The sequence below is a fragment of the Macaca mulatta genome, chromosome 13 (genome assembly GCF_049350105.2).
Source record: "Macaca mulatta isolate MMU2019108-1 chromosome 13, T2T-MMU8v2.0, whole genome shotgun sequence".
NCBI lineage: Eukaryota > Metazoa > Chordata > Mammalia > Primates > Cercopithecidae > Macaca > Macaca mulatta.
Window position 1 is genome coordinate 68,747,833 of NC_133418.1, and position 12,612 is coordinate 68,760,444.

General features: G+C 38.5%; 1 protein-coding gene across 4 annotated transcripts in view; it reads left to right on the top strand.

Annotated features, from left to right (window-relative positions):
• The window catches only part of EFEMP1 (EGF containing fibulin extracellular matrix protein 1), a 57,335-nt gene that overhangs the window by 33,959 nt on the left and 10,764 nt on the right, over window positions 1-12,612 (top strand). For all 4 annotated transcript variants that reach the window (XM_015112405.3, XM_077959537.1, XM_077959536.1 and 1 more), the window contains 2 exons: window positions 7,894-8,016; window positions 11,791-11,910. In XM_015112405.3, coding sequence (XP_014967891.1) covers window positions 7,894-8,016; window positions 11,791-11,910 — 243 coding nt within the window. The remainder of the gene's footprint in view (window positions 1-7,893; window positions 8,017-11,790; window positions 11,911-12,612) is intronic.

The window sequence follows — 12,612 nt, forward strand, 5'->3', positions numbered from 1 at the left end:
AATTTAGTGGGCACAAAAGCTGCTTATTGTTGAATGAACAACAAGCATAATGTAATTGGTTTCATACAATTAGGAGGTCAGCAAGCCATGCTTGTTATAATTGGCACTGCCATAGCCAGGGGCTTATGCGACCTCAAGTGATGATTTGCCTGAAGGAATAAGCCAGGAATGTGTGTGCTTTGGGCTCCAGAGACTTGACTAATCTGGCTGCAAGGCCTCAGGGAGGGAGGCCAAGAATCAAATCACAGTGCTCAGGCAGGGCTTGGTAGACTCAGTTGAATGTAGTCAGTCTCCATTCATTTCATCACTCACCAGTGTTTGATCCGGAGCCGGGGAAGTGGGAGATAGAGGAGAGGAGAGATGAAGTGGCCAGGAACCAGGAAAACACAACTGAAATGTCAGTGCAGAGGCATCCCATAATAGGATGGGATCTTAATTCCTCCCAAGGCCATCCACTTTGAAACAGGCCTCCAGCCTGTATGGAATGGGCTTAAACCTTCACACAAAGGGTCTTTAATTCCTAGTACTGAGCCACTGTGGAGCAAAGACTGATGGTGCTGTTTGTTTCAAAATATAGGTTTACCTCCACAAGCTAGCAGATTTGATGATAGGTTGTTAATATCCCAAATATCAGGGTTATCTTTTCCCAAATATTTTCTAAATTAATAATTAAGTTTAAGAAGGCCTGTAATCCCAGAACTTTGGGAGGCCAAAACGGGTGGATCACAAGGTCAGGTGTTCGAGACCAGCCTGGCCAACAGAGTGAAACTCCATCTCTACTAAAAATACAAAAAATTAGCCAGGCATGGTGGTGGGTGCCTGTAATCCCAGCTACTCAGGAGGCTGAGGCAGGAGAATTGCTGGAACCTGGGAGGCGGAGGTTTCAGTGAGCCGAGATCACGCCACTAAATGCCAGCCCAGGCGACCGTGCGAGGCTCCATCTCAAAACAAAAAAAAGAAAAGAGTTTAAGAAGGAAAAAAAGAGAGTTTAACTGGGTATGACATATTCACAAAAATGCCAGAAAATACTCCTAACAATTAACAATCGTTTATCAGTAGACAATGTAGTTTCCTTGAGATTCTGAAAGCATAAGGTTCACGTTGCCAGTGAGCAAAAACAGCTGAAGAATGAGAAGTAAAGCCTTTATTTCTTTGCTCTTCTTCTGTTTCAGCCTATGACCCATTGGTTCATCTGGTTTGAGTGTAGTACAGATGAGTCACAGATTGGTCGTTCACATGTATTAGTTGGTTTTCTTCCCCATGTTCATGAACTATATGCCTAACCTCATCCAATCATCTGGCAAATAAACACTATTGTCCACAGAGGAAGCTTATGTGGGGGGGGGGGGGTCCATTTGCAATGCAAATCCATCATCATTGCTAGAAAAGCAATTCGAAGTAGCATGATTTTTTTCCTACGAGAACAGCATATTGTAAAGTTCTGATAGAACATAATGCAATGCCAAGGACTTCTAGGACACTTGATTCGCCACACTCTAAAACAAAGAAATGAACTATCAGGGAGGCTGATAATTTGTTGATTTTGGTGATATTTTTGTTTATCATTTAAAGCACACCAAATTATTAACAATCTGTTTTGCCAGAACTGATAAGAATCTAGAACTATAAATCTACTGCTGGCCATCGATTAAGACAGTTCTCTCTTGTTACTTAATATTAGTATTTATTTTCTTCACTAGAACTGCTTAGCTTGAGTGAATTCTAGCTGATAATTTCAGAAGGGTGAAAAGCTAACTAGAACTGGGCATTTGGCCCAGATAAATCTGATTCCAGTACTATGAAAGAAACAGCAAGGGAACTAGAAAGTGTTTGACAAAAAATTGTTGATAATTGGCTAAAAACTGGGGAGGGAAACAGAAAACTTGGAGAGCTATGAATGTTATTCTAAGTAGAAGAAAGACACAAGGGAGGAATCAAGGTGCTGTGACATTAACAACCCTACCTTTAAGGCTAAAAAAAATTAAAAACACCTATGATTTCACTTAAAACTAGTCTCCAGAACTCTTAGGAAACAAGTCTTCCTCAAGACCTAAATTGCAGAAACAAAATGGAAATCTTGGGTTTGAATCTCTGCTCTGTGTGACCCTGGGCAAGTTCCCTCAACAGAGTCTACATTTCAGTGACATCCTTCTTCCTCATCTGTAAATTGTGGATGAAGTAACCACCTCTTCCACAAGGCTGTTATTAGGACTAAATCAGAAGCTTTGTGATTCTGCTTTCCCAATCAAATAACAGATCTTTTTATATTGCTAAGAATTTACCTATTTTTATACCAATTAATTTTAGAATGTTACCAAGTTTGTATATGAAGCTGTATAAAATATTATACACTTTCTTCTAAATCAGATTTCAATCTACATAATTTATTTTATTAATTACTTAGGTTATCATTATCAATAGCAATTATTGGATGAGTAAAACAGTAGTAAACTGCAGTGCCCTCAGCTCTTGCTGAAGTAGTTCTTACCTTCCAGGATTATATTGAAAAACAAAATACTGCAAATACCTCTAAGACCTTCACTCAATGAGTCCCTTTTATTTAAAAAGTTTCACAGAGTAAGTAAAAAGAGTACTTTGGTAGGAACTAGTTTATCACCCTGTCCCTAGAAAGGATTGGGAGCAATCATTTTGAGCAGGTGGGTATCTAAATCATTAAGAATGTTGGGAGGAAGGAGGTCAACGGTAAAGAAGCTCCTCCTTCTAACAAACATGAATCCTTGACCGTGACCTTTTTTCTACTTTACTCCATTTAGGAGATTAAATCAGTTTAATTGAAGAAGCTAGGTATAATAAGGTTTCAAATCCACACAGATCAAGAAGTATCACCGACTTGAATATAACCACTATCTTTTCTTTAACCACAAGAGTTCACAGGATAGCACCATTAAATAATATTTGCAAAGCATGCACCGTGTCCCACACAGAACTAGTAAAGATACGGTTATTTTACTACAGGAATTTACAGTCTGGAAACAAAAAAAAAGTATGTTGTGAAGAATCTGAATACTTTTAAAAATCTGTGTGTTATTGTTAAGGATAGACTGTCTATTTTAGAGATGGAGAAATAAAGAGAAAAAAATGGATGCCATGACCCTAGATCACATAGGGAGTGACAGATTCAAAATAATTTCAGTCTTCTTTGTCCTATTACTAGTGCATTCTCATCTCTAGTCTACAGTGGCTTATTCAAAAGTAGTTCTAAATTATTTCTTAAACCAGAAGCAGCACAAATTATAAAAGTCTAAATGGTCCTCAACACCATTCAAGGTGCAGATAATTTTTGCCCATGAAAACATGCTGAAGGGACTCCATGTCGTGGTAAGTTATCAAATTATGGAAAGAACATTGCAGAGATTAAAATGTTGCATAAGAGAGAGAAAGCAGCATGAGTCAGGGGTTTGGGAAATATGAGTCAGACTGAAGGGAAGGAGCCAAAAACATAGAGAATGAGGGCCTAAGCAGGGACTTAATGGACACCACAGAGATGTGGACATAGTTGCCTCCATTAACTTTGAGAGAAAATCAAATGTGCGGTTCCCTAGACTTGGGGGTCAGTGTGACAAAGAGGCTAGAAGTGAGAGCTGAGCAAAGATTAGCCTGCGTTATTTAAAGCAACTAATGGTGCCAAAGTCAGCAAGAGAGGGACCTACAATAGTATAAATCACTAGGAGGGAGTGCGTGGGCACATTTTTGAAAAATGAGGGCATCACCAAATATTGCCATTAGCTATTCTTAATGTATTAGAATGATGAAATGTGTTGTGATATTTTAGGAAGCACATTCTATTATTTTGTTCTTTGGTAATGTTAACATTAGGCTCTGTCTACATAGTTCAGAGAGACTCCTTATGTTGTTCAATCCAGACTCTCTAATCTTGCCTTTAAGGCCTTGAATTTTGCTCATGACAGAGCTAGCATTTCATGATCCTCTTCAACCAGGCACTGTACCAGGCTCCTCACACAGAGCCCCTGCAGCTGTGCTGGCTCCATCTGTCTGCCATTCTTCTCATGGAAACCAGTTTTGTCTTATCAGCATTTTCTAATGTGAGCCGCTTTCTGCCTAGAAACAGCTTCCTTTTCCTGGCAACCCATGTATCTCGTCTTCTTCAAAATGCATTGGAGAACCCACCTCTTCTGGCAAATCTGCTTTATACCTCATAGCCTCTGCACTCCTGAACTCAACTGCTCAACATTATTTTTCTTTTACTGACATCTTACTGATTTTGCTGTGTTTCTCAGATATTACCTGTTACTCTGCTTTATACATTTTTAGCTCCATTAGGTAAAACACTGATCCTACTTTTCCTGAAACTTTAGATACCAATTCTCAGCAAACGGTAATAACTCATTTATCCATTTATTGAACAAATATTTACTGAAAATCCACCATGTTTCATGCATGATCCTAGGCACTGGGAATATGGGGGGGCAAATAAGACAGATCCCCCACCCCCACCCAAAGAGCTTGGGTCCAGGGCCCAGGAAATTTATTAACTGACTGCCTGAAAAACCAAGTGAGCTTAACTGTCAAGGATAAATTATAATCATGCAAAAACAACAAAAGATTTCTCCCCATAGTAATTTGTCTTAGATTATCAGGAAAATCATGGCTGACCTGAGTAGTTTCCCTTATAAATAAAACATTGCTTTTGCTAATGCAGACATTCTCCCATACAAATGTAGGAAACTGATTTTTCTTACACACCATGGAGATACCTACAAAAGGCTGTGTTTGCACTATGGGAAGTCAGGAGCAAGTAGAGGGCAGTGGACTGTCATCAATGCTCCTGGGACAGCCAGCTTTTCCAGAGCATCTGCACAGGGATGGGTATTCTGCTTTGAGTTTCTGACGTCATTGTCCATTTTAGTAATTTTTGTATCATAGTGAGCTTTCTGGTATTTACGACAAATGGAAATGCACAGAAGTAGAAAAGCCAAACATAATAGAATTTAACAATGTATAATAATTTTGTATGACTTTGTATAGATGTGTAAATAAGTAATTCCAGGATCTCAAAGTACAATTTTCAAAATAAAATTGTGTTATTTAAATAAACTAATAAATTGACATTAATATCATTGAAAATATAGGCCGGGCGCGGTGGCTCACGCCTGTAATCCCAGCACTTTGGGAGGCCGAGACGGGTGGATCACGAGGTCAGGAGATTGAGACCATCCTGGCTAACCCGGTGAAACCCCGTCTCTACTAAAAAAATACAAAAAAAAAAAACTAGCCGGGCGAGGTGGCGGGCGCCTGTAGTCCCAGCTACTCCGGAGGCTGAGGCAGGAGAATGGCGTGAACCCGGGAGGCGGAGCTTGCAGTGAGCTGAGATCCGGCCACTGCACTCCAGCCTGGGTGACAGAGCGAGACTCCGTCTCAAAAAAAAAAAAAAAAAAAAAAAATCATTGAAAATAGGTCAAAGAAATTGAGTCTGTTTATAGCCTTTAGCATTAGATAAACCGCCAACAGCAAGAGAGAGGATAAATATTCTAAACCACAGTCAGAGAAGCCATAAATGGAAATGTAGTTAGTAGCTGCTTCCTGGTCACAGAGGTCACTTTTTTGACGATTTTATGAGTCCCGGTAAGTAAAATGTGTAATCACCAGTCAGTCCTAGGTGAGGCAAGTCTTGTTGCAGCTTTGTTTGGGTTTTGATGGAGAAAGGGAAGGAAAGTAGTGGCATTGAGCACAGTGGTATTTTATTTGTTTTTGTTGTTGTTGTTTTTATTAAATTAATTTAACTCACCTAATATTTTTATTAAATAACCCACTCAGAAGGTAAACAGACCTCATTCTTAAGAAGGAGTAGCACAGATTTTTGTGTTTAAAATCTATTTAATGATACATTAATTCCACTGGAAATGTTAGCCTATTTATGAGACACTAAGAAATGAGCGACAAGAAAGTAGGAAGGAAGTCATAGGGCATCAGTTGTAGGAATGCAGCGGGGTGGAGGCAGTTTGCAGACAGATGTCAAAAAGAAAAACCTCAGTCACTGCTGAGGCCTCCCTTAGAAAATGCAGCAGCCAGCCCAGGGCCTTGATCTTCTGCCAGAGGAAACTTGCCACATCTGAATCTAACATTGCCATATCTCTCAGGACTGTTATCACTGCAAATGCTGGCAAATGTTCTTGACATAAAACAATAGAAATTCTGCTGTCATTTCTGCATTAACGAGTCATAAAGCTCTGAAGAAACCCCAGTAGAAAGGTTTTCATCAAGTGCATCTGAGAAAATAATAAAAGACACAAGGAACAGCAGATAATTTCAAAGCAAGATTGTTGCACCATCGCATAGTACCTAAAAAGGACAGTTTGTAATCACTGACTTGAAAATAATACTAGTAGTAATTATAATAAATTTCAAAACAAAGTAACAAAAACCTTAGCCAAAACTTTAAAACCAAGTTCAAAGAATTACGTAAGTGGATGCTTTATAGATTATTATCCAATAAATAGCCATACATCACTCAAGTATTTTTCATCTCCCCTCCCTCTTTCTTATGGAAAGAATCTCTCTTATCATTTCCACACCCAGCTAAGTGAAGCCGATTTCTGAGGACAACCCTTTTACAATCTCAACTTCATGTATTATTATACTGCATAGTGTAAATGCGGCAATCCTCCTTGAAAATACAGAAAAGTGAAAGGCAAACCAACCTCAGGGGCTACTCTCTGAGATTCTCAGAGGGAAGACAGAAATTGGGTCAATTTTTTATTATTGATTCTTTCCCTACTTTTTCTTCCAAAATACTACCCTGGGTCTGCCACAGTGATTATCTAAGACCCCTGAAATCTGCCTCAGGGATCTTAGATCATCACTGTGGTAGACCCAGGGTAGTATTTTGGTTTTTATGCAAAAATTGTCATCTAGGAATCACAAGTTTTATGACATTTTTTAATGAAGCTTAGAGTGGTTGTTGAAGAATGATGAAATTATATGATCCTTTCTTGTGTGCTACTTAACTTCATGATATAGGAGAGCTGAATGAATATAAAGGTGATACAGATAAGGTAAAATTAGATTTTACTTATAAATGACTGAAAATATGAATGTACACACACAATTTTATATCACCATTTGATCCCAAAGAAATTTTTTGTAACTGGTTTATTATGCTATCACTGGGCATTTTTTACTTTTCTAGAACTGTAACCTGCATACTCCTTAAGGCACATTTAGCAAATTATTCCCAGAAGTGCACTGCTTTGAGAAAATATGGATTTTTAAACTACACAGGCTAGAGAAACACGATCAAATTGAATCCTTTGCATTCTGAAATTTGCAAATAAAAATGTATACGTACATGTTACCCTGCTGTTTGTAAAAACAAACAACTACAGGGAACGTATAATATTAAAGGTTGATTACACTGTTATTGCTTAGAAATTTGTCAATGAAAATTATCTCAAATACAATATATTGGATGGAAAAAGCAAGTATCATACAATCTATTTAAATGTTTTAACATACAAAACAATATCATATGTTCTAATGGATGCATCCCTGTCTAATGAAAGTACAAAAACAGGGAAGGATTCCTTCCTACTGAGACAGTGGTAGGTGACGGGTCAAGGGATGAGGATGGTGTGAGGCTTTAGCTGTATATGAAATGTTTCTTAACAAAACAGAGTGAGCCAAGACCAACATGGCAAAATGTTAGCATTTGTTAAATCTGAGCAGTACTTATTGGTATTTGCAAAATTATTTTCTGAACACTTGAAATAATGTATAATTTTAAACATTTCCAATGTAAGAACATAATAAGCTTTTAAGAATAAAGTAAAAATTTAGCTTAAGAAGTGGCAAAATGGAGGCAATATCAACATCTTCACAACTGACAATTCTTTCTGTGTTGCGTGTCTCTGACAGACATAGACGAGTGCACTGCAGGGACGCACAACTGTAGAGCAGACCAAGTGTGCATCAATTTACGGGGATCCTTTGCATGTCAGTGCCCTCCTGGATATCAGAAGCGAGGGGAGCAGTGCGTAGGTAAGTACCACAGTGCAGTGAGCACGGTCCTGTCTTGAGTACCTTAACTGTTTCAACCTCAAGCATTCCAATGAAAGCATTCATATTTCTTTGGAGAGTGGTAGCCAATAACTCCTTATTCTTTCACAGACTACCAATCCATTTTCCACAATAACAAGAAACAACCTTAAAGGTTGAGCCTATTCTGGATAACAAAGTGTTGGCTAAATGTTAGACGAAGCAAGAGCAGAAATTTGGGGTATGAATGGGAACATAAAAACAACCACAAAGAAATTTAAATTTGCTGTTTTGGGGGCCATTGTGCTAGCACACTGGTACTGTGGGCTTCATTCACCATCCACTGCTGCAGAGCATAGCATAGCACAGCACATAAAGCAAATGGTGGAGTTGCATTCCAAGCACCAACCCCAGTTCACTTTGAGACCTTGAGTAAGTTACTTAAATCCTGTGTCTCACTATGTTCACTTGTATTGTGGACATAGTACTGGTCCCTACCTCCAGAGCTCATGTAGGGAATGCTTAGAACAGTCCCTGTCCCTGTTCTAAGTCAACAGATGGGTATTAAAGGCTCTTTATGCTGCAAGCCTTTGTAGGATACCAGGAGTACAAAGCCAACTTCACCATGTGCCTGTGTTGGAGGGCCTAAGAGCATGAGCTCCCTGACAGCAAGACCAGGTCAGCTTGTGTCACTGTGGTCTCCCCAGTCCCTGAAGCATGCCCACCATGTGATGGAGGCTCTATGCATGTGTTTTGAGTGAATGGAAGAACAAAGTGTGAGGAAGCCAACTGGCAGATAGTGAAGTAAAATACAGTACTCTGGGCTCAATCATGAGGCCCAGCACTAGGCATGAAACTCTAACCGACTGTCCATTTATTTACATACCCCCTCTTATCACAGACCAGTGAAGAAGCCTTATTTCCTCTTAGGAACAGAGAGTGAGGATGTGGGGACAGACAACCAGCGTCAGTTTTTGCCTGAGAATGTGAGCTGTTGATGTTCACATGTCAACACTGAGTTCCATGTGGGCCCCCGCCCAGTTCTGCCTGCCATAGGGCTGTGCCTAGATGCTGGGGTTAGTGCCCAGCCTCTGAGGAAGGCCCAGGGTTGGCTGTAATGAAGCTGAGATTTAAAAGAAGAGTGCGTAGAAAACTCCAGAGATACCAAAATTTTGCCATTGTATTAGACAGGAAAATAAACATTTGAGGGCATAAAAAGTATAGAAAAAAAGAACTAATCCAACTTAGTGTGGGGTGAATCAAAGATAATGGAACATATGGTCACAGCCCTTTTAATGTGGTAGGAGGAAATATTCCTAAACTCAGATCTAATCATGTGTCTTCCCTCCTGCTTCTCTCACTGAGAGAATCAAGTCTACATTCCTCGACAGAGCATGAAAGGTCTTGCTCAATCTGATCATTGTCCATTTCTGTTGCATAAACACCTCTCCCCCACCACAAAATAATATTATACCCCAGCTTTATTCCACCAGTTCCCCACACACATCACACAGTGTTACTTACACTTCGGTGCCTCTACACAAGCTCTTTACAGCACCAAGAACATTCCCTCATGGCAAACTCTTATTTCACTACCAAATCCTAGCTTAGGATCACTTCCTCTGGGAAGCCCACTATGATCTACCCAAATATAATTAGTTGCTCCCTCCCCTGTGCCAGTGCTTCTCAAATTTAGGATGAAGGATACTTTTTTGTAAATTTCCAATCTGTGGCAGGCCAATACTTCTGTAAAGTACAATAAAAATAATGTTGCAGTAATGTCAAATTGCTATTTATAAACATGTACTCTCAGTTTCTGTATTTAATCATTGCAGACTGGTCCAAATAGCCCATGAACCAGCAGCAGTCAGCAGGCCACATTTCAAGTAGCATGGTGCTCCCTGGGTCCCTTACACTCCTTTCTACTGCTGATCTTCTCATTCCATGGAATAATTTGTTCTATGCCTGTCTTTCATACCAGACAGGGCAGAACATAAGTACAGTGATTATCATTATAAACTTGCGGTACCAAACACAATGCTAGCAAATAACAATGGTTCAATGAATGTTTATTAGTTAAGAAGACATGCATCATTTATTCACCAAATAGTTATTGAGGGCTTAATGTGTAACAAGCATTGTTCTAGACACTGGGATAGTAGTAAACAAATTTTACAAATTCATAGTCCTCGTGGAGCTATTAGAAAGTATACTACCACTCATACAAATTAGCTATCAATACTAGCACCTGATGACAGTACTGAGGACTAGGAAGCACTATGCTGAAATTGCTCTTAATTAGTGTGAAGTTTCGATTCATTCAAATAGTATTTATTGAGCACCTACTATGCGAGGCCCTATTCCAGATCTAACAATGAACGGACAAAAAACCCTCTATCTCAAGGGGAGAAGACAGTTGAGGGGAGAAGACAGTTCTTATTTGCCATGCACTATAGTGAAGGAACACACAAGAAGCAAATAAACACATAACACAATGTTGAGTACTGTTAAGGACTACAAAGAAGTCTAAAGCAAGGTAAGGAAATAGATAGGGCAGAAGAACCTATTTTATATTGGTGGGAAGGGTGGCCACCCTGAGGAGGTGACATTTGAATGGACACCTGAACAAAGTAAGGGGAAAGCCATGTGAATATCTTCTTACTATTTATTTCAATATTCAAGTTAAATTAAATATATCTTGCAGCTTATTAGTTCCCATTTATGTTTACCTGCTTTGTGCCAGGAACTTTGCCTACATTATGTCACATAACTTTCCCAATAATTCTACTTACAGAAGAGGAAATGGAAGTTCGAGAGGTTAAGACCAAGCTAGTAATTGCCAGAACAAAGATTCAAACTCAGGTTATCCTGAGGCCACTTGAGCACACTACTTCCCATAATTTTAGTTATTAAAGTACCAAAAGAGCCCAGCATAAAGGTTTGTTTTGTTTGGGTTTACCACAAGGCAGTGTCACTATATAGCATTACATTGTATATGCATAATGGTTGTTTTAAATTACACATGCCATGTTGAAGTTGTCACAAAGTGTAGAATCATGAATTAACGAAATTTTATTACACTTCTAAGATGTTAATCCTCCTTTGCAAGTTCTCATTTGAGCATTTTATAGTTGAAAATATTTATATGAGAAGGACACAGGCTGGAACACTTCATCAAAGTGTCAAAAGAGCACTCTCAAGAGGTAACTTATTTAGCATCCTATTCTTCCACAGTGTTCTTTTATTTGATATACAAAAACGTCCTAAGATACACATGGCAAGCCGTGCTATCCACATCTTGCAGAACAAAAAAACAAGATACTGAAGGCATAAGTGACTTAGCCAAGGTCACCAGTTGAGCACAGCCCACAACTCTTTCTTCTTTGTTTCGTGCTGCCCAATGTGCTTCAGTAGTTCTTTTTCACTTCTGTAATTATACATAAGCTTTTAGCTCCCCAAACTGACATCTTATATATATGTACAATAGTCTCAATTATTTTTTTTCTTTAAATCTCAACCCACCCACCAAGTTTATTTACCACTGAATGGCATGAACATTGAGTCTTTGTTCTTAACATCTTAACTGCAGAATATGAAGTATATTTAAAATATATATATATACCCTAATTTTAACAAAACAGAGAGGAAAGTATTCCTTTTAAAAAGAGATTTTCTCTAGATAGGTTTTCTAGATAATGCTTTACAGAGAATTTGAAAGCAAACAGCAATGCTAATTCAATCATTTTGTTCTCTTTGTGTATGTGCCTGATAACCTAGACATAGATGAATGTACCATCCCTCCATATTGCCACCAAAGATGTGTGAATACACCAGGCTCATTTTATTGCCAGTGCAGTCCTGGGTTTCAGTTGGCAGCAAACAACTATACCTGCGTAGGTAAGCCTTTTGAGAACTTGCTGATTTCTGTCTTCACAAAAGGAAACCCCATGCCATGTTGCAGTATTTCCAGTTTTCTATGTTCTTGAGTAAATAGTTTCCATCGACTTCCCTTCAGCAATCATAAAGCTTAAAAGATAATAACCAATCTGTGTCTTAAAACACATCAAGATGTGAATGGAAAACTTTTTAACTTTGGTTTTAGTTCTCCTTTGTGGCTATATCGACAAATTTAAAACTACAAATCAATTGATATACATACACCAATTAGTCAAAAGTGTGTGATATAATACTGAAAGTGCCAAAGAGGTTACTACCAGTTCAAGTATATAAACTTTCCACTGCAAGTGCATCTGATTTTTACATGCTTCTTCTCCCCTTTCAGAATGCAATGTCACGGCACACAATTAAAAGATTGGCATGACTTGGAAAAAATCTAGTGTAGGAAAAATGCCTTTTCACAATATTTTCAGTGCTTTAGAGCATTGCAAAACTCCGTATGGGTCTCAAAGGCTTATGTTATAATTGTAATGGAATTTAACAGAACCCATTTAAAAAGTAATAAATAGCACAGATAAATCTTCAGTACAGCATGCTGAGAGACCATATCAGTGTAAGTGTCTTATATCAATTATTTATAGAACTGGCATTTTGTATCTGCACAACAACAAAAGAAAATAGATACTGGAATGTATATTTATT